The 21,024-nt window shown below is 51.5% G+C and overlaps 1 protein-coding gene across 1 annotated transcript; it reads right to left on the bottom strand.

The window, feature by feature from the left end:
- Nucleotides 1–2,677: 2,677 nt before the first annotated feature.
- IDH2 (isocitrate dehydrogenase (NADP(+)) 2) lies at nucleotides 2,678–19,398 on the bottom strand. Its single transcript, XM_055417833.2, has 11 exons — nucleotides 19,164–19,398; nucleotides 10,409–10,500; nucleotides 8,861–9,026; nucleotides 8,198–8,358; nucleotides 7,963–8,106; nucleotides 6,978–7,114; nucleotides 6,644–6,795; nucleotides 4,197–4,309; nucleotides 3,936–4,033; nucleotides 3,769–3,861; nucleotides 2,678–3,153 (listed from the first exon to the last, which is right to left on the bottom strand). Exons 1-11 carry the CDS (start codon nucleotides 19,276–19,278, stop codon nucleotides 3,066–3,068), a joined length of 1,359 nt encoding a protein of 452 aa, XP_055273808.1. The 5' UTR covers nucleotides 19,279–19,398; the 3' UTR covers nucleotides 2,678–3,065.
- Between the last annotated feature and the right edge of the window lie 1,626 nt (nucleotides 19,399–21,024).

Below are 21,024 nucleotides of genomic sequence, written 5' to 3'. Positions count from 1 at the left end.
GGCAGGGCCATCCTCAAAGGCACAGGAGGTGAGGCCACGGGCCCCAGGGAGCAGCTGGGAGGAGGTGCCCCCAGAGCTGTGTCCTTCCCGAAGGACCAATGGCAACCCACTCCAGTATCCTTGCCTGGAGAATCCCCATGCACAGAGGAGCCCAGCGGGCTACAGTCCATGGGGTGGCAAAGAGTCAGACAACTGAGTGACTAATACACACATACACATACACACACACACACACACACATACACAAGCCAGGCCTCAGGGTGGCTGAGATCAGGATGGGGGCGGAGGGAGGACACAGAAGCCTCAGGATCAGGCAGCCAGGTTCCCCTTCCTTCTCCACTAGAGTTCATGCTGAGCAGCAAATGAGAGGACTGGGGGTCCTCACTCACCCCAAGTGTGGCTCTCTAGACCCCGAGGCCCCCAGCCTCCCAGGTGCCCGCCATGATGACCCTCAGGTGGCAGTGACCCCGTCACTGTAGATGACATTTTCTCCTGCTGAGCAGAAGCGTTGTCCCCTGCAAACTACCTCTTCCCACCATGTCTTCTCCCCCCACCCCAGGTACCAAAAATCAAAAACCCTGTATCTCCTCCTCCTCCTCTTCCCAGCCACCCAGTAGCCTTGGTCTTGGAAGCCCACAGGACAGGGTCCAGCCCCCAGGCTGGCACTGTCCTGTCTTCCCCCAGCCCCGCCATCAGTACCAGCCCTCTGAGAGGTTCCATACTTGAACCCCAACCCCTGCCCTGTGCCTTGGACCTGGGCAAGGCTGAGAGAAGGAAACAGCAGCACAACTCACAATCTGAGCTGGGGGGGTGAGGGCGGTGGTCTCAGCAAGGCTCCTGTCCTCGCCCTGCCCCAACCTGTTCAGAAGAGGCTCTCAAGGCCTCTCACTTGACTTGGAAACTCCTGGATGAACTCCATTCTAACTTATTTTGACATGTATACGAACCAACTGTTTTAGAAATTCCACTCGTGCAAAGCCCTACTGTGTTTTTATGTTCCTGTTTCAAGAGAAGTTTACTTAGCAATAATTATAAATAAATGAATATTCTTTAGTGAGGTGACTGTGGGTGCTTCTTTCCATGGTTCTGGGGGGAACTGGTCCTCACCCCTTCTCCAGAAGGAACCCCCTACAAGTACTTCATTCTCTAGGGGGCCCAGAGGAGCACCTGACTGTCCTTCCCGCTAGAATGGCCACCTGCAGGGCTCTGACCCATGAGAAAGGGGTGCTGGCCAAGACCCCAGAATTCCTACCACTTGTAGAGAAAAGTCGCTTTCCCACCAACAGGCCTCCAGGACGGAAGCCAGCTCCTGGTGCCAGACTGGGCTTCAGAGGCTGTGTCTTCTGGGGAGCTGCCAGCCCTTGGCTGTTCGCTGATGGGGAAGAAGGGCTGGAAACCTTGAGCTTCCCCCAGGAGCTGGTCCGGGCACAGCCAGCATGCCAGCCTTTCCTTCTCCAGTCCTGGGATTCCAGTGATGACTGGGAAAGAATGGGCTTAAAACACCTCCATGCAGGTGGGTGCCCAGGAGCCCATCTCAAAGCTTCCAGGTTTCGGGTTTCAGGAGCCTACAAAACCCCGCCCGAATTTGGGAAATAGACTTCGGGTTGCCAAGTGTTTATTTTTTTCAAGTCAAGACCTGAGACCAGGTATGGGCTTCCCAGGTGGTGTAGTAGTAAAGAGTCTGCCTGCCAATGCAGCAGACACAGGTTTGATCCCTGGGTCAGGAGGAGGAAATGGCAACCCACTCCCAATATTCTTTCCTGGGAAATCCCATGGACAGAGGAACCTGGCGGGCTACAGTCCATGGGGTCACAAAGAGTTGGACACAACTGAGCACAAGACTACACTTTAACAGTAAAGGCCTGGGTACCATCCTGGTCAGGGAACTAAGACCCCATAAGCCGCATAGGACAGCAAAAAAAAAATGTCACAACTCTTCCACAGGACATTTAACACCAAAAGTAGAATATAATCCCTGCATAAAGCACAGCCCTTTAAATTAGATCTGTTTAGCTGTATTGCTTGCTTGCTTGCCAAGTCACTTCACTCTGACTCTTTGTGCCCCTATGAACTGTAACCCACTGGGCTCTGTCCATGGAATTTTCCAGGTAAGAATACTGAAGTGGGTTGCCATGCACTCCTTCAGGGGATCTTCCTGACCCAGGGATCGAACCGCATCTCTTACATCTCCTGCATTGGCAGGCAGGTTCTTTACCACTAGCATGTATAACAACTCTATAATCTTGGTGTTCTAGTTTTGCCAAAGAATAGTGAAGAGGAGCCTCAGTCTGGGATTCAGTGGCCTGGACCAACCACACAGGAGCCCCATGCACACTCCCAGGCTCAAGCTCTAAGCAGCCGTGGGCAAGAGAACTGAGGCGGTTACTCTGTGGGACCTGTTTTGAGGACTGAGAAACAGGCAAATCAAGAGGTCTGGAGATGTTGGGAAGGTTAAAACCAACAATAACACACAAAAAAGAAAAACCGGAATCAACTGGGAAGTGATTACTCTCAAAAAGGAGAAGAGGATATAGAAACCAGAGTGCTGGGAAATTCCAGTGAACCCCCCCAAGACCTGCTGCCGGTCACCCCCACCCCCCACACCTGGCCCCTTGACTACAGAGGCCTGTGGCAACCTGGGCGTTCCAGTCTGTCCCTGCTGCAATCCACCAGCCCTTTGAAGGCGTCTGCCTCTTAAGCCCTCGCTGCCTCCTTCCCCTCAGGGACAAACACAGCAGACCTGTTTTGTGAAGAAATTTTTAGTAGCTAAATATGGCACCATGTGTTCCGAGGGCAATATAAATTACAGTATGCAAAACATACCACTGGCTGAGGTAAAACACACTGTTCCTGCCTCATGTCACCATGAGGGGAAACACACAGATACTTTTAAAAACTTCTTGCTTATAAAAAAAAAAAAAAGTCCCCTAGAAAGGCCTCCTAACAGGGGCTAAGAGGCTCACCCTCCGCCGCGGGGCGTGTCGGTCGGGGCGGGCAGGGGGACCCCTGGCTGCCCGCTCGCCTCCGGCCCGGCCAGCTCGGCAGCTGGCAGCAACCCTGGCCCGCTACTGCTGGCCCAGAGCTTTGTCCAGGTTGCTCTTGATGGTGTCCAGGAAGTCCGAGGTGTTCAGGAAGTGTTCGTTCAGCTTCACGCTGTCGAGAAAGCATGAGCATGTGAGGGTGGTCTGGCAGGCTCCCCCCGACTCGCTCCGTCCAGGGCAGTGTCCAGACAGTAGGCCTTTTGTGCAGTTGTGGGGAGGGCTACAGGCCAGAGGCTACCTGGAGCCCACTGTCAAGAGGCCACAACAGGACTTCCCTGGTGGTGCAGTGGTTAAGAATCTGCACTTCCATTGCAGGGAGTGCAGGTTCGATCCCTGGTTGGGGAGCTAAGATCCTACGGGCAGCATAGTATGGGCAAACAAAGGGGGAAGGGGGCCACAGCAAACTCAGCAGGAACCCAGCGAGGCCGGGCTTTGCTTTTCCAGGTCACAACAGGCAGCTCAGTACAAGCTCTTCTGAGAGAAGCCGGGAGACGGTTGCGGCAGGGGTTGGAAGGTTCTGAGCAGCTGGCCTAGGGATAGGGACCCATTCACTGGGCCTGGTGTGGGGAGGCTAGCCCCAGCCATCACTCAGGGCCGTGGATACCTGTCCTATCCCCTGGCAGCCAAGCTGACTTAGGAAGAAGCCTCTACAAGGAACCCTGGGCTACGTTCCACCCGACCCTGAGACCCCGGAAGCCCAGCCCTGCCTTGACTCCAGACCACTCACTTGCTGAGGCCGTGGATGCAGCCCGCCAGGTCCTTGGTCATGGCTCCACTCTCCACCGTCTCGACACACACTTTCTCCAGGGTCTGGGAGAACCTGCAGGGCACAGGGCAGAGTGAGACCCTGGCTGTGTGGAGCCAGGGCCCAGAACCTGCCCAGAACCAACTCACCTGATGAGGTCCTGGTTCCCGTCCAACTTGCCCCGATGTTCCAGGCCACGCGTCCAGGCAAAGATGCTGGCGATGGGGTTGGTGCTGGTCGGCCGGCCCTGGGGGAAGAGGTTACAGGGGGATGAAGAGCCAAGCAGCCAATGAAAAGGCCCCTTGGACACAGCTGCCCCCTCTAGATTAACAGGACCAGGCCCATGCTCAGGGCCAGTGGGCTCAGGCTCCGGGGACAGAAGGGCACGCAGCCACCACCCTGGCACTCACCTTCTGGTGCTCTCGATAGTGGCGGGTGACTGTGCCATGAGCAGCCTCAGCCTCAATAGTCTTCCCATCCGGGCAGACCAGCACGGATGTCATCAGACCAAGGGAGCCAAAGCCTGGAGAGCAAGAAGACTCCCCTCAGTGCCAGCACCTCTCCTCAGGCACTTGTGCTGCGTGTCCAGGGCCCAGCACAGGGCAGATGGCACTCAGAGGTGGTTCTCATCCGCCTGCTGGCATACATCCACATCCCCTACCTCCAGGTGCCCCGGAATCTATGGCCCCCCAAGGCACAAGACCCACCCCCCCAAAGTTCTACCCACCCACCCTGGCAGGTGACCAAGAGGCTCATTCAAGCAGGAAGAATAAAGCCTGTGGCCAGCTATTTTACAGTCATCACTTTATCTGCTCTTTTGAATATATGCGTATTAGTCGCTCAGTCCACAGACTGTAGCCCACCAGGCTCCTCTGTCCATGGAATTCTCCAGGCAAGAATACTGGAATGTGTTGCCATGCCCTCCTCCAGGGGATCTTGCCAACCCAGGGATCAAACCCAGGTCTTCCAAATTGCAGGCAGATTCTTTACTGTTTGAGCTACCCAGGAAGCTCTCTGCTTTTTTAGGCCACTTGAAAGTTTTACGATTTGGGACATCCCTGGTGGTCCAGTGGATAAAACTCATCACTCCCAATGCTGGGGGCATAGGTTCGATCCCCAGTCAGGGACCTAGATCCCACATGATGAAACACATGATGAAACTAAAGATCCCAAAGGGCGGCAACAAAGATCAAAGATCCCGTATGCCACAACAAAGACCTGGCACAGTCAAATAAACAATAAATATTTAAAAATTTAAAAAAAGCTTTGTGATCTACTTCCAAATTTTTTCAAATCCAGATATCAACATTTACTGTGATCAAGGTCTCCTGGGCTTCAAAAGCACCCCACATAAGAACTGTAAATGCCCAAGAAAGAAAAACGGGGCAACTTCTAGAGGGAAATTATTTGCCTAAGAATTTTTGCTGTTGGGGCAGAGAAAGGGGGATCCCTTCTCCATTTTCACCTGGGACCTTCACACTCACCAGTCCCTACACACTTCATGCCTTTCTCTTGTGTACAGTCTTGTCATCCTTCCATCCTAGATAGGAATTGTTCTAGTGAGAAGATCACACTGAACTTTTCAAAATAAAGTCAAAGGTTTTTGTGAAGCACGGAGACCCTCTGCCTTTTCACTGCAGCCCGACGTGGGCTTCACTTTTTCCATATGGAAGCCAGCCCCCCTCTCACAGAGCCTGGTTTCTCTTCCACTCCCTACGCATACACGTTGCCTCTTCCCACTATCTTTCCTGCTCTCAGTCACAGTAAGATGAACGCATCTGTGCATGCTCAATCGTATCTGACTGTTTGTAACCCCATGAACTGGAGCCCAGGCTCCTCTGTCCATGGGATTCTCCGGCAAGAATACTGAAGTGAGTTGCCATTTCCTTCTCCAGATGATCTTCTTGGACCAGGGATCGAACCCTCATCTCCTGCATTGGCAGGCAGATTCTTTACCACTGAATCACCTGGGAAGACCCTCGTTCCCATTACAACTGAGTTATTTCTTTCTGTTCCTCCCTAATGGCTTCACCCAGGCTTTCTGATGCAACTCAACTTGTATTTTAGGATGCTCTAGGGCTGAGGGGTTTGCTGTCATCCCCCAGTATTCTCCTATATCCGAGAGGTTTACTGTGCAAAACAAATTCTTTGCAATTTAAAGAGTATCTGGTTGTATTGGGTTGGCTAAAAACTTGGCCAAAGATGTTACAGAAAAACCTGAACAAACTTTTCGGTCAACTGAATGCTTACTCCCATTTTTCTACTAGAGCCAAACCTCGTCCAAATCTGGAGCCAAGCAGAGTCACCTAGCCCTTCTATGTGCTGTGCTGTGCTAAGTCACTTCGGCCGTGTCAGACTCCTTGTGACCCCATGGACTGTAGCCCACCAGGCTCCTCTCACCATGGGATTCTCCAGGCAAGAATATTGGAGTGGGCTGCCATGCCCTCCTCCAGGGGATCTTCCCAACCCAGGGACTGAACCCGTGTCTCTTGAGTCTCCTGCATGGACAGGAACATCTGCATAGATAGGCCCTTTCATGGATGAGAACAACCTCAGGGCTAACAAGCCTGGACTTTAGGACCTAAATTGCTGTGTACTACTTCCTCTGGAACGGCAGCCTTAGCAATACCCCAGTCCAAACATAACAGATGACCCTTCCTCACTCAGACACCAGAGAGCCCCTGTCCATGTGTCTACAGCAGATCCTGCGATGAGCAGGCAAGTCCCAGTCCTGCTGCTCCACTGGAGTAGCTTCTTCCCAAAAGGATGTGCAAACCAGCGGCCCCACTCCCGGCCCACCCTCTCTCCCAGCAAGGGAAAACCGATGGTCCATCCCTCATCCCTGCAGGGAGCGTACCCTGGGCCAGGATGTCCGACTGCACGTCGCCGTCATAGTTCTTGCAGGCCCACACAAAGCCACCCGAAGACTTGAGGACCTGAGCCACCATGTCATCAATGAGCCGGTGCTCATACCAGATCTTATGTTTGTCGAACTCAGTCTTGTAGTGCCTGGGAGCAAAGGGGCTCGTGGTGAGGAGAAGGCAGGAGGCTGACAGGTTGGGGAATCCCTCCCTGAGCCTCAGGGCCAAGACAGACACACTGGGACAGCCTCCCCAGGTGGGTAAGGGCTGAGAGGACCAGGAAGGAGGGTCATGGACTCCCTGGGAAACAGTAAAGGGAGAAGCCATTACTTCTCAAAGATGGCCTGGAAGATGTCCTTGAAGCGCCCATCGTAGGCTTTCAGGATGGTGTTTTTGGTGCTCATGTAGAGAGGCCACTTCTTCTGGATGGCATACTGGAAGCAGCTGTGTGCAAAACCCGAGATGGACTGCAGGGAGAGAGAGGTCCCTGGAGTGGTCCCCCAGGGCAGGCCCAGTCCTGGGAAGAGCATTCCCCTCCCCGTACTGGACCCAGGCAGCCAGGGTTCACCCAGCCCCTCTGGAGTGAGGATTCCATGGACAGAGGAGCCTGGCGGGCTACAGACATGGAGAGTTAGACACGACTCAGCAATGAACACTTTCACTTTTTCTTTTCCTGGAGTGAGCATCTGCTGTTGCTGCTGGCCCAGGACCCTACTCCCAATTTCTGGAAGGAAGCAGACACCCAGCTTTACTTGGGAAAGCTACCATCTTCCCCATTTCTTAAACCATATGCCGAGGGTGGGGCCATGCCCTCAGCCCACCTGCTTGGCTCGCCTGTGTCCCGGGTTTATCCAATCAGAGCCCTTCCTCCCCTGGGCCTTCATGATTGGCTGGGAGATGGCCATGTGACCCAAGCCATCCCCTTTTGCTGGAACCAGGAGCCAAAAAGGCTCTTTTCTGCTAGGATAGCCAGGCTGGTGGGGATAAGCCCAGAGCCAGTGTTGGCCATTTCTTCACAGCCTGAGAATGAGGCCAGCCACAGAGGAAAGGAAAGCCAAGAAATGGGGGTAGGGAGGGGAAGAAGCGTTTACCCCGCTGGCTGTAAACCAAGAGCTGACAACCAGTGTGCCCCAAGACGCACCCGAGAATGAGCACCGGATGCTAGGCAAACCATAGGGCCCCCTGAACAACTTAAAGACGCATTTGCTCTCAGGCCTCAGACCTTCAGGCCACAGACATAGGAAGAGTCAGAACCACCAACCCGATGTGGCCAGAGAGACACAGGCGGGGGAGGGGCCCGGGGGCCACTGCTCACCTCATCCGTGTTGTACATGCCCATGCCCACGCCGCCAGCAGGAAAGTTGTACACCTCCCATTCCTTAGGGCCGCTGCCGTCCTTCGGGGTGAAGACCACCTTGAATGTGCCAGCCCGGTCAACCACAAAGTCTGTGGCCTTGTACTGCAGACACGAGAAGATGGCTCAGGCCCAGGGCTCCAGCGAGAGGCAGGGTGTCCCAGGCCCTCTGAACCCCACTCCCCCCGGGGCCGACCTGGTCGCCGTGGGCATGCCTGCCAATGGTGATGGGCTTGGTCCAGCCAGGGACGAGACGCGGGATGTTCTTACAGATGATGGGCTCCCGGAAGACAGTTCCCCCGAGGATGTTCCGGATGGTTCCATTGGGGCTCTTCCACATCTTCTTCAGCTTGAACTCTATGAGGACAAAAATGAAGTGGCCCCGCTGCAGCCCCCACCTTCCGACCAGGATTTGAACCCTAAGCAAGAATGTAGCGAGAAGGGGGCTCATGAAAACCACCCTGGGGAAGCAGCACAGTTGAGACTGGCCATGGGCACTCCTGAATCCGATTTCTCGGCTTCAGGATCCAGCTGCGCCACCTCAGGCAAGTGCCCATAAAACGAAACTGTTGATAAAACACCTGGCCTTTTGGGTTGTTGTGAGATTTAAATGCATGTTGTGTGTAAAGTGCCCAGAACAGTGGCTGGCACATGGTAAGGGCTCTGTCAGCCGTTATCACTGCCCCTTCACGCTGGGACGGAGCTCAGTCTGATGAACCTGGCAACACACAGCCTCGGTCCAGACGCTGTGGTTCCAGCCCCACCCGCGGGGTTCAGCCTAAATTACTAAGACGGTGACCCTCTAACTCCTTGTCCCAACCCCCACCGTCCCAGCTGCCCCATCCCCTCCCCCTCGCACCTTCCACACGGGCCTCGTCGGGGGTGATGGTAGCGCACTTCACAGCCACACTGTACTTCTGGGTGGCCAATGCAGAGTCAATGGTGACCTGATCATTGGTCTGGTCACGGTTCGGGAGCCCCAGGTCAAAATACTTGAGCTGAACGTCCACGTGGGGCAGGATAAGCTAGAAACAGATGGCCGGGGCCAGGCATCAGCCCAGATTGACTGGGATTCAGGGGCACCTGGGGACAACCCCATCTGGGAGGGAAAGAGGAAAGACCTCTGGAGGGATGGCCAAAGCTGGCAGGAAGCTGGGGCTCTGGAGAGAGGCTGGCAGACCAGGCTGTAGCCCCTTGGAGGGCTCTTCCCCAGCGTGGACCACATAAAACATCACCGATCCCCCGAGGTGGCCCATCAACTCAGCCAAACCCCACTCCAAACACATCCAGAGTTCTCCCAACAGTGGGTTCCCTCTCCTTCCCCATTCAGAAGTGGCGATTCTCAACCTTGTTCTTCGGGACAGACACACAAGGCGGGGGTCTTCACATGGACCGTGTGTTCCCCCAAGGCAGACCCAGCCCACAGAGACTCTGGAGAAGTCAAGCAGCCACCCTGGGAACCACCTGCAGTGGTGGCTCAAACATATCACTGTCCCCAACAGACACCACGCCACCACTCACGATGACCTCCCCGGACCGCTAAGAAAAGGTTCATGATCCCTGTTCATCTTTCACTCCCTCAAGGGAGTGCATCGGAATGCAGGGGATCAAGATAACATACTCAACTGTACTTCAATAAAAAATAAATTAAATACAAAGAAGAAACTCCCGAAGGATAAGTCAACCTGGGCCAGCTCTCTGAAAGGAGATAAATATTCAATCTGCAACACAGATTGAATTCCTAGTTTCTTGTATTTCCTGTATCTGTATATATGTGTTAATTAATCTGAAGAGTAAAACAAAAGCTTAATTCAGCTGCAAAAAAAAAAAGACATGATATGTGATTAGGTTTAATCACATTCTTTAAAATGCTTTAACCTTGGTACAAGACACAGATGGCTGAGGACGGTCCCGTGCCTGATCTAAGTCCACGCACCACAACTATTAAGCCTGTACCACGGCTAAAGTCCATAGGCCGAAATGAAAAATTCCTCCATGATACAAGACCTGACACAGCCAAATAAATATTTTTAAAAAATAATAAGAGCAGGGACTCCCCTGGTGATCCAGTGGTTGAGAACCTGCCTTCTAATTCAGAGGGTGTGGGTTCAATCCCTGGTCTGGGAAATAAGATCGCACATGCTGCAGAATTGAGCTCCAGAGCCACAACTAAGACCCAACGCAGCCAAATAAATAAATATTTAAAAATAAATAAAATAATAAGGCCCATGAGTGGTCTGGACACAACAGAAGGGTGGGCAGAAGGAGACAAACAGGGTTGCTCCTGCCCACCAGGGTGATGGGTGAATCCCGGGGACCTGAAGCAGGGCTCAGGAGATAGGAGCTGGGACTGATCACTGAGCCTGGCCGGCCACGTGCAAGGCCACCCACTTTGGGAGGGAACTACCTTCTCCTTGATGAACTGCCAGATAATACGGGTCATCTCATCGCCATCCATCTCCACCACTGGCTTTGCCACCTTGATCCTCTTGTCGGCATCTAGAACCAGACACACGTACAGCGTATCACAGCCATGAGAAGAGGTTGGCGGGAGAGCCCTTCTCCTCCTGGCCAGACCCACCCTTCACCACGCAGGGAAGGGTGTCAGCCAGGTCCCACTGCCCAGCGTTTACTCCCCCTCCTGCAGAAGCAGCAAGTGAATTATGGGCAGCCGGATGACTCACTCTCCAAAGATGTGCAAACAGATTTTTTTTTTTTTTAAATCTAAAAAGGAAGAAAAATGAGACCCAGGGAGCATGGCTTGTGTCAGGGTCAGGATAGATCCCAGGGCCTTGGCTCAAGCATAGCCTCTGGATGCCCCTGTGGGCCAGATGGAGAGAAGCAGAAAGCAAACACAGGCTCCAAATATTTCTTCCCCCAGGGAACAAGAAGGAACACGGCTGGCACTGCTCCAGCTCCTCCCAAGGTGCAGTGGGGACTTTGGACCTCCAGCATGTCTGGTCTAAAGCAGGAGTGGCCCTGCAGAAACCTGTTGGACCTGTTGGGCTGTTGTAGAGCTAGCTCGCTTAATTTTCAGATGCATCTTCTATGAGTTAATGTGGTGACAGCCAATCAATTTCTTTTAACGTACTTGTTATTCAGTCGCTCAGTCATGTCCAGCACTTTGGGACTCCAAAGTTGGGAGTTTGGAACTGTTGCCTGCCAGGCTCCTTTGTCCATGCATGGAATTCTCCAGGCAAGAATACTGGAACAGGTTGCCAGTTCCTTCTCCAGAGGATCTTCCTGACCCAGGGATCGAACCCACATCTCTTTCTTGGCAGGTGGACCCTTCATCGCTGAGCTACCAGAAGACCTTTAAATGTACTAAAGCTACCATAATCCGCATCCCTAAGGTGAGGTCCATTTGGAGCCAGTCCTAAAGGTTTCGGCCTCAGCCTGTGCTCCACTCAAGCTCTGAGCTTCAGGCACAGCAGCCTGTGGACACCACACCTCAGTGGGGGAGTTCAATTGTCAAGACCACAGCAGGCAACCCTCCCAGCTGTGTATGCAAATGTCAAACCCTCAGAGACCACAGGGCCCGCTTATTTACAACCAGGTGTCAAGGGTAAATGGCCCTTCCTGAAACACCTCAACACAACAGTGCCTATCCTTAAAGAGTGAGGATGGAAAGGAAAACCGACTCAGATGGTAAAGAATCCACCTGTCATGCAGGAGATCCAGGTTCGATCCCTGGGTTGGGAAGATCCCCTGGAGAAGAGAAAGGCAACCCACTCTAGTATTCTTGCCTGGAGAATCCCATGGACAGAGGAGCCTGGTGGGCTACAGTCCATGGGGTCACAAAGAGTCGGACACGACTGACAGACTACCCTTATCACTATCACCATTGATAACAGAGAGAGCAAGAGGCATTATTATCAAAGTAAAGTGTCAGCCTTCCTCAAAGGAAGTTGCCCAAAGGAGCTGGGAACAAGGATCGGAGGTGTGAGCCACAGCAGCAGAGTCTCATTTTGTTTGTGGGATGGATCTTCTTGTTTGTTTGTGGCTATTTTGTTTGTGGGATGGGTCATTTGGTAGTGGGTCTTTTTCTTTTTTCTTTTTTTTTTAATGCTGTTTGGTGACCAAGGCTTAAAAAACAGGCCCTTTCAACACAACAGCAAACCTGATTAATAAAGGGGCAAACGACTTGAATAGCTATTTCTCAAAAGACCATCAATAAGCTCATAAAAATATGTTCAACAGCACTAATCATTAGAGAAATGCAAACCAAAACCACAATGAGATACCACCTCACACCCCTTAAGACAGCTACTATCAAAACAAAAACAAAAGCCATAAAGTAACAAGTGTTGATGAGGATGTAAAGAAATTGGAACCCATGTACATTGTTAGTGAGAATGTAAAATGGTGGGGCCACTATGGGAAACAGTATGACGGTTCCTCAAAAATTGTTTAAAATAACTAAAAGTCAGGTCTCAAAAAGTTATCTGTATAACCATGTTCACAACAGAATTATTCACAATAGCCAAGAGGTGGAAGCAACCCAAGTGTCCATCAACAGATGAATGGGGAAATAGAGAGTGATATATGAACATTCAAGAGGAAAAAAGAACCTTGTGGAAACTAATCCAGGATGTTTAAGAAAAACCGTTCCACCAAAAAGTTAAACTATGTTCACGATTCTGAGTTTTTTCCAAAACCAGGCCCCACACCACTTAAACATGGATGTGCTTGCTTTCAAACTAAAAAAGGAAGTGCTTCCAAGTTTCAGGGATGGATCTGGCCCTACCTCAGTAGCCTTTGCCACTTGTTCTTTTGTTTCAAATTCCACATAGGTAAATTCCCTTTGGATCAGACTTACAATGTGGTGTACTTATATAAACAACATCACCACCTTTCCCAAATACTTATTTGTTTTTGAGAAGAAGATCTTTAATTTAAAAAGCTTCCCTATTGGAATGGATAAAGAAGATGTGGCACATACATACAATGGAATATCACTCGACAATTGAAAAGAATGAAATAACGCCATCTGTAGCAATGTGGATGGACCTAGACAGTGTCATAGTGAGTGAAGCAAGTCAGACAGTGAAAGAAAAACATCATATGACATCCCTGACATGTGGGATCTAAACAACCCTGTCCATCGGCTCTATCCCAATACAAAATAAAAAGTTAAAAAATAAATAAAAAGTTCTTCCTATTTTATTTCTAATTACATGCATCATTACTTTTGGAAATTACAATGCAGCTAGTAACAGAGACTTATTTAACTCATTAAGTCAAACTGGGGACCTCATAAGCCACAAGATATACAACAATTCTCCGTAAGTATATGACAAAGCCTTATATGCCTGCTTCTATGGAAACTTTATGTATTACTCAAATACTTTTTCAATCCAGCTGTGAAACTAACATTTCTGGGAAGTAACTCATAATAAATCAGAAACAGTATTAAGTACGTAAGGATTTAATAACTATATCACCTAAGCTTTTCACAATTCCTATACCTGACTCAGAAGAACAATAAATTTTCATCTGAATATTTTTTTAAAAGTGCTATATATAGACAATGAAAGCCTATTCAGCCTTAAAAAGGAAGGAATGCTGACATGTGCTGAACATGGAAAAAACTTGAGGACATTCTGCTAAGTGAAACAAGACAGTCACACAAAACACAAATATTGTCCGAGTCTATTTACGTGAGGTACCTAGAGTGGTCAGAATTAAAGAAACAGAAAGTAGAATGGTGTTACCAGGGCCTGGGGGAGGAAAGGAAGCAGAGTTGTTTAATGGGTACCGAGTTTCAGTTTTGCAAGATGAAAAAGCTGTGGAGTCTGCTGAACAACACACATAAAAACCGTTAGTTAAGGTGGAAGTTTTTGTTATGCAGTTTTACCACCATAAAAAATAAGAAATTAAAAACTGCTTTAATGCCTAATTTAAACCAGTTTTAAAAAAAAACAACAACAGAAGATTATACATAAAAATCCAGTCCCTCTTAAAGAAGGAGTCACTTCATCCCACTGAGCCCCTGCTCACCCACAGCAAGGATGAAGGACAGGCTGATAGAGGTCAGCCTCTCCCTCCATCCCAGCCCTGCCACGTGCCCTTCAGAGCACCCGGAGGCATCGGAGTTTGAAAGCTTGCCTATTGTTTAGCCACTATGGTGGAGACAACCTCACCACCTGCCTTTCTCTGGGAGACAGGTGGTGACAGGTGAGGCATCGGAGTTTGAAAGCTTGTCTGTTGTTTAGCCACTATGGTGGAGACAACCCCACCGTCTGCCTCTCTGGGAGACAGGTGGTGACAGGTGACCTGAAATCCAAGTAACAGTCACCATGAAATCTTCAGACGACCTGCTGCACAAATACTGTCCTCTTGGGCCAAGTTTGAGATGGAATTACACCAGTCCCAAGAGGTCCGTTAGGCCAACTCCCGGCCGGGAAACATAGAGTAAGGATTTCAAAACCCAGCCCCGGTTTCAGAATCTACTTGCTGCTCAAGTAAAGAGATCTAGCTTCCAGGCTAAAGGGCCCTCCCAAGACGGGCACCCCCTCGCCCCGCTCTGTCTATGTAACTGGTTTCACCACATTCCCACCCACGCTCCTGTCAGCAGAAACCTAGTAGAATGTGGAGGGAAGCCCCCAATTCCTGAGGGTTCAAGAAGGCAGGGCAGCAATTCCAGAAGAGGCTCTAGCATTTTCTTTGGTGTCATCCTTCATGCCTCCCTTTCTCTTGCATCCACGTCCAAACCATCATAAACATTCTACTGGCTCTTCCTACAAAATAAGCCCAGAATCCAACCACCACCAAGGTCCAAGCTACCCTCCCACCAGGTCCCTGATGCTAGCAATGCTCCAGTTAAAATGTAAATCAAGTCACACTCCTCTAAAAGACCCGAAAAGCCTCCTCTTTCACTCAGAAAAGGCCAAAACCCTCCAAAGTGGCTACAAGCCCCCCAGCTCCCACAGCCTGACCTCATCTCCCATCGCACACTCTGAGCCAGCCTGACTTTCTGCTCCTCCAACAAGCAAAGGTGCCCTCCTGCACCATGGCCTTGGCATCAGCATTCCCGCTTCCCCTGAACACTAAATGGCCTGTTTTCATTCCCTTTTTTCCTTAGTACAGTAAGTCCCCTACGTGTGAGCCTTCAAGATGCAAACTTTCAAAGATGCGAACATGCATCTGGTTCCAGCAAGGAACCAGAACCCGTGTCACCAGCACCAGGCGTGAGTGACACTGCAGCTTGCCCTCCGTCTCCTGTTGCTGACGACCCTTCCGCTCTACCATCTCCCACCTCCAGTCAGTAACTCTTCTTGCCTGTTTACTCAATGCCAGCGCCTGTATGCCAGTGTTGTACTGTACTCCTGTATTCTTCAAGGCACTGTTCTGTATGATTAAAAATGTTTTTCTGTATTTCTTTATGGACTATTTATGTGAAAAGTATTATAAACCTATTACAGTACGGTACTAAATAGCCCATTGTGTTAGCTGGGTACCTAAGCTAACTTTGTTGGACTTACGAACAAATGGGTCTTAGCAGCGTGCTCTCCGAACAGAAGAACTAAGTCGCATGTGGGGGCTTCAGTTCAGTTCAGTTCAGTTCAGTCACTCAGTCGTGTCCGACTCTCCGCAACCCCATGAATCACAGCACGCCAGGCCTCCCTGTCCATCACCAACTCCCGGAGTTCACTCAAACTCATGTCCACAGAGTCGGTGATGCCATCCAGCCATCTCATTCTCTGTCGTCCCCTTCTCCTCCTGCCCCCAAACTTTCCCAGCATCAGAGTCTTTTCCAGTGAGTCAACTCGTCGCATGAGGTGGCCAAAGTATTGCAGTTTCAGCTTTAGCATCAGTCCCTCCAATGAACACCCAGGATTGATCTCCTTTAGAATGGACTGGTTGGATCTCCTTGCAGTATAAGGGACTCTCAAGAGTCTTCTCCAACACCACAGTTCAAAAGCATCGATTCTTCGGCGATCAGCTTTCTTCACAGTAGGGGGCTTACTATCCTTCAATCACTGGGGTCTTAGCTGGCAGCCCTACCCAAACCTTCACTCATATCTTTCTCTCTTATTTGTTCTCCTTAGCTCTTGTCACAGTACATCACAGCAGCCAACCTTGTCTGCTGTCCTGCCTCACATCAGAATTTAAGCTCCATAAGGGCAGAAATCTTTGTCCCTTATGCCCAGCTTTGTCCTCAGAGTGTCCCTGGCACAGTGCCTGGCACATAGTAGAAGCACAATATTTGCTGAAGTCCATGAATGAATGTGAAGCTACGGTCAATTCAGTCTGGTCAGGGCTGCCCTGTCATAACCTATTCTTTGGAGAGAAAATTACTCCACTCCCTCCCCCATCCCGGGATGCATTACCACACAGAGGCCAGTGAGTTCTCACCACAAAATGGCACCAGACCATCACGAATGTTCTTGGGTGGCATCTCTGCCAGGTAATGGGCTGGAGTGGCTCACAATTTATCGTGTGTTAATATTTACCATCTGTTAGCATTTTAAACATGGGTTTACAGAAGTGTAAACTCCAGAGCAAGTCACAAGGCTGACTTCCAGTAATCAGAGAGCAATTTCCAACACCCCATCCTGGAATCAGTAAAAGAGGCCACAGCTTTCCAAAAAGGATCTGGGGGGCATACCCCAGGCCCTTCCAGCAGTTTTTCTTTAAAACCTACAGGGCCGAAACATGACCACCCAAAACACCCCTGATGCGGTACATGCATGCTAAGTCTCTTCAGTGTGTCCAACTCTTTGCAACCTAATGAATGCCAGGTTCCTCTGTCCAAGGGATTCTCCAGGCAAGAATACTGGAGTGGGTTGCCATGCCCTCCTCCAGGGGATCTTCCCAACTCAGGGACTCAACCTGCATCTCTTATGTCTCCTGCATTGGCAGACGGTTTCTTTACCCCTAGCGCCACATCTGCAGAGCAGGCAATAGCACCCCACTCCAGTACTCTTGCCTGGAAAATCCCATGGATAGAGGAGCATGGCGGGCTGCAGTCCATGGGGTCGCTAAGAGTTGGACACGACTGAAGCAACTTAGCAGCAGCGCCACATCTGATGGGGTAGCTATGGGCTTATCTGATGCAGCTGAAACAAGGCTCAGTGAAGAACACACAAGAACACTACTGATAGGTCTGCCAACTTTGAACAATTGTTAAATAATTTCCTCTGAAATATAAAAGGGCAAACAAGTCACCAAGATCTGAAGCAGGTCACGAAGATCTGAAAAGCTGAGGAACGGGGGGGTGAGGAAATTAACAAGTTCCCAGGCTAGGAGCGGAGCTAGGAAGACCAGATAAAGATCCCACTGAGCGGTTGAGAAGAGCCCACCCTCACTTCCCCAGGCTCACTTATCAGAACCACCACCAGCAGTCGCAGGAGGCCTGTGAGTTGCAAAACTAGAAAGAGACACGTGTGGGAATTACCCGGCAGCAAAAGTACAAGAGTATTTTAGCCAAAGCATATTCTTTTCTTGTCATCAAGGGGAATGCCGAGTATTCTGTCTCCAGCAGTGTTGCCAAGTAACAAGCTAGCAGAGGTCACAACTGTACGGTCGCATGCATGTCCAACTCAAACACCAGGCTTTCTCCTCATTAATAACCAAACCCCTCTTAGGGGCTTCTGAAAGGACCTGCCACTGGCTGCTCTTTTTATGTGTTACCAAAATTCAGGCCCCCAAAGGGGCTCTGTTTTCTTGTTTATGTGGGGTTTTTTAAATTTTATTTTATCTTATTTTTTACCATATGTGCAGAAGAAAAAATAAAAGGGAGAAGTGGAGAATGTATCTAACTCTTGCCATATTTTGCTGAAGGTGGTGCCATATGGGAAACTCTGTCTGGGGTCTGGGGACACATAGAACCTTAAGTTGCAGGGCAGGCTCCTTAAAGACAAATTCCATGAGTATATAAAAACAGAAATGCCCCTTTCTCCTTGAAAGGAGAGGGAGTGTGCCAGGGCCTTTCTGTGTTCTGGTCAGCTGCTCCCACACTAGGTTAAAGATTACCTACTCCAACAGTAAGACCAAGTTGCCTGGGCCCCACTCCCTTTTCCTCACTCCAAGGGGCTGCGAGCCAGGTCAGGAGAGGGGTTTCCATGGCAACAGGCAATAGCCAGGGCCAAGGGACCTACATTGTTCGCTGCTTTTTGCAGCCTGCGATGGAGAGCCAGGGGGCAGACCAATGTCAGAGGTGCAAGCCCGCCTTGGTAATGGAAGTTCAAGCTAGTCCTGCTTATTATGCCCTGCTTATCAAGACTACTGTCGTTTCGGGACTTCCTTGGTGGTCCAGTGGCTAAGACTCCGTGCTCCAAATACAGGGGGCCCCAGTTCGATCCCGGATAAGGGAACTAGATCCCATATGCCGAAACGAAGACCTGGCATGCCAAACAAAAAAAAAAAGACTACTGCCGTCTCTCCGAAGCAGGGGACTAGGGGTACCACAGAAGTTATGACGCAAGATTTGGGAAAGTGACATTTTGGCTCGGTTGCCAGGTCTCCTGGTCGGATGAGCTGGGCAGGACCCAGGAGTGGCGCGGGAGCCGGCTGGCGAGAAGAAGCCGGTCAAGCCAAGGACAGGCCCCAGGATGGAGCTTCAAGTGCGTCGACAAGGAGAACGGGGGCGTCCAACAAAGCGAAAATAAAAAGGAACGCTCCTCCAGTTGTAGCCTAAAAGGCTCCAAAAATAGCTGACGAGCGCCTGACAGCGAGCAGGGATTACCTAGCGCCCAGGGTGAGAAGGAAGGGGAAGTGGCTGCCTCCTCCCTCCCCTCCTTTGTCTGATCAGGGACCGCGCCGCGACCCTCCCTCTCGCTGGGGAGCTGGCCAGGCGCTCCAGCACCCACTCGGTTGCTTTGTCTCCCTCCAGGAGCGCAGGGAGGGCAGGATACTCTCCGAGCCCGGGATACCCCCAGAACCCCCTGCGGGAAAATCTGGGGGCGCAGGGCTCCAAGGGCCGAGATCGCCCCGGGCCACCAGTTGCCACCTTTCTTCAAGTCCCCACCCCTGCGACTGGCACGGCCTGGAAGGTGGGGCAGGAGAGTAAGCCCCCGTCCGCCGGCTCTTTGTGTGCCCTACCCCGCCGTCCCCGGCCCGCGGGCGTCCCGGGTCGCGCTCGCTGGTCCCCGCCCGGAAGGCCGCCACGTCGCGGTGCCGGGCGCGCACCCCGCCCGGACCCTCCTCGTGGCACTCACAGTGGCGCCGCGGCTGCTCTTGCAAGTTGGGGGCTGTCAAGGCTGCTGGTGCCCAGGCCGACCCGGAGCCAGAGGCTCTGCAGAGCGAGCGTACGACCCGCAGGTAACCAGCCATCCCGAACCAGTGGGCGGTCGGACTGGCGGATGAGCGAGCGAAGGAACCGGGGTAGGCGAGATAAGAGCGCCGGCTGCTGCTAGCGGCTGCCTGGCGGCGGGCTGCGGAGGCCTGCGAAGCGCGGGCCGCGCGGGCAGCGCCGGGGCGGGGCTGCCGGGCCCGCCACCCTATTGGGCCTCACCGGGAGGAGGCGGAGTCCGGCATGGGGGACTCCTCCCCCGGCCCTGCACCAGCCGAGGCTCCGCCCCCGCACCCGGCGCGCGGTTCGCTGGACACCGGAGGAGGCTCGGCTCCACTGGAGCCAGAGGCGAGTGACACAGTGATCCCTCTACAGGTAAAGGCCAGACTCTGGAACACGCTGAGACCGAATGGCACCCGGGAGCAGGGGATGGGAGCTGGAGGATTGGGGGAGCTGTTAGCTAGGAAAAACTCTCATTCCAGGATGCCCTATTTAAACCAGAGTGTCAATTGCTGACGCATCAGCTTAAGCCCAAAAAGGCAAATCTGAACAAACAACTGCATCCGTCGCATTGGCTGAGCTGAAATTTCCGGGCGCATTAACCAGTGCGGGTTCCGCGTTCTTGAACTAAGATCATGGCCACCTCGGGTCTTCTCGGATTCGCTCTCAGATCCTCTACGCGTTAGGTAGACAGACCCGACTCAAGAACTGGAGTCCCACTGCTTCAGCAGGTCAAGCTGCTAGTCCTCGAAGTCATTCAGCGTAGCCAGGGTCTGTACCCTCCCTTCCGAGAGGGGAACTATAACAGTAATAGGGCTGCCAGAAGACTTGGGTGAAAAAACATATGTTAAAGCCTTGGGACACACCCTGTACAACCACCGATGCTTATCAGGCAGTACTCAGGCAGCCTGGCTGAATCTACCAGGCACGTTTTTGCCTGCTTTCATACAAAAGACAATACTGGTCGGTTCTGCCATAAACAACCAAAGTCTCAGCTGGGGCTGGGTTTTATTTAGAAACGTCTGAGGCCAGCCCCCCACTTTCCCAGTTACACCAGCTCCCTCCAATGCTAGCCACCTCTTTCTGCCCTGTGTTCCCAGCTCTCCCCTTCACTGCCTCAGAGTCAACATTGCCAGATGGAGCTGGGCCAGCAAAGTGACCTTGAATTACTGACTTCAAAGCTTCCTTCTCCCTGTCTCAGCCAGGCAGAGCTACCGCTTTGGCCCAGAGATCTAGTAGATTGGGCCCAAAGTGGGGCTGTTTGGGGGCCCCCCAAAGTCTAAGGCCTTATTCAGAGGCCTGACCTTGAGCCAGCATGTCCCAGAATAACCCATCATCCCTTTCATTTTGTTCCCAATTCCCTTGCTCAAAACCCAAGTAGAAAAAAGAAAAGAAACAAAACAAAAACCCACAAGCAGAGACCATGGAAGCCTCTGGTATTTGGCTTTCATGCCATCAGGTACAAAGGCCTCTCTGTTTATATCTATAAACTGGGAGAATGCCTTCCCCCCGCCGCCAGCCTCCTTTTGACCCAAAAGATCAGATTCTGTTATGTACAACTTACCTGTACTGCCACTTCTGAAATGGATATAAAGAAATTGCTCACCACATATTGTTTCTTTATATTGTGGACCAGAGTATCAGAGACCTGGCAAGAGGCAGTGCTAGAGCCTCAGTGTATTCCAGAGTCTGGCCCTTACCTGTAGAGGGATCAGGGTGGGAACACATGGGTCCTTTGAAAGCACAGCAGAAGCCCAGGATAGTCAAGGCAAAATCTTCAGATTAAG

This window comes from Moschus berezovskii, chromosome 21 (assembly GCF_049115385.1).
Source record: "Moschus berezovskii isolate FMDL1 chromosome 21, NW_MosBer_1.0, whole genome shotgun sequence".
In the NCBI taxonomy this organism is placed as follows: Eukaryota; Metazoa; Chordata; class Mammalia; order Artiodactyla; family Moschidae; genus Moschus; species Moschus berezovskii.
The sequence above is the reverse complement of the archived record's forward strand: the minus strand, read 5'-3'. Positions and strand labels throughout refer to the sequence as shown.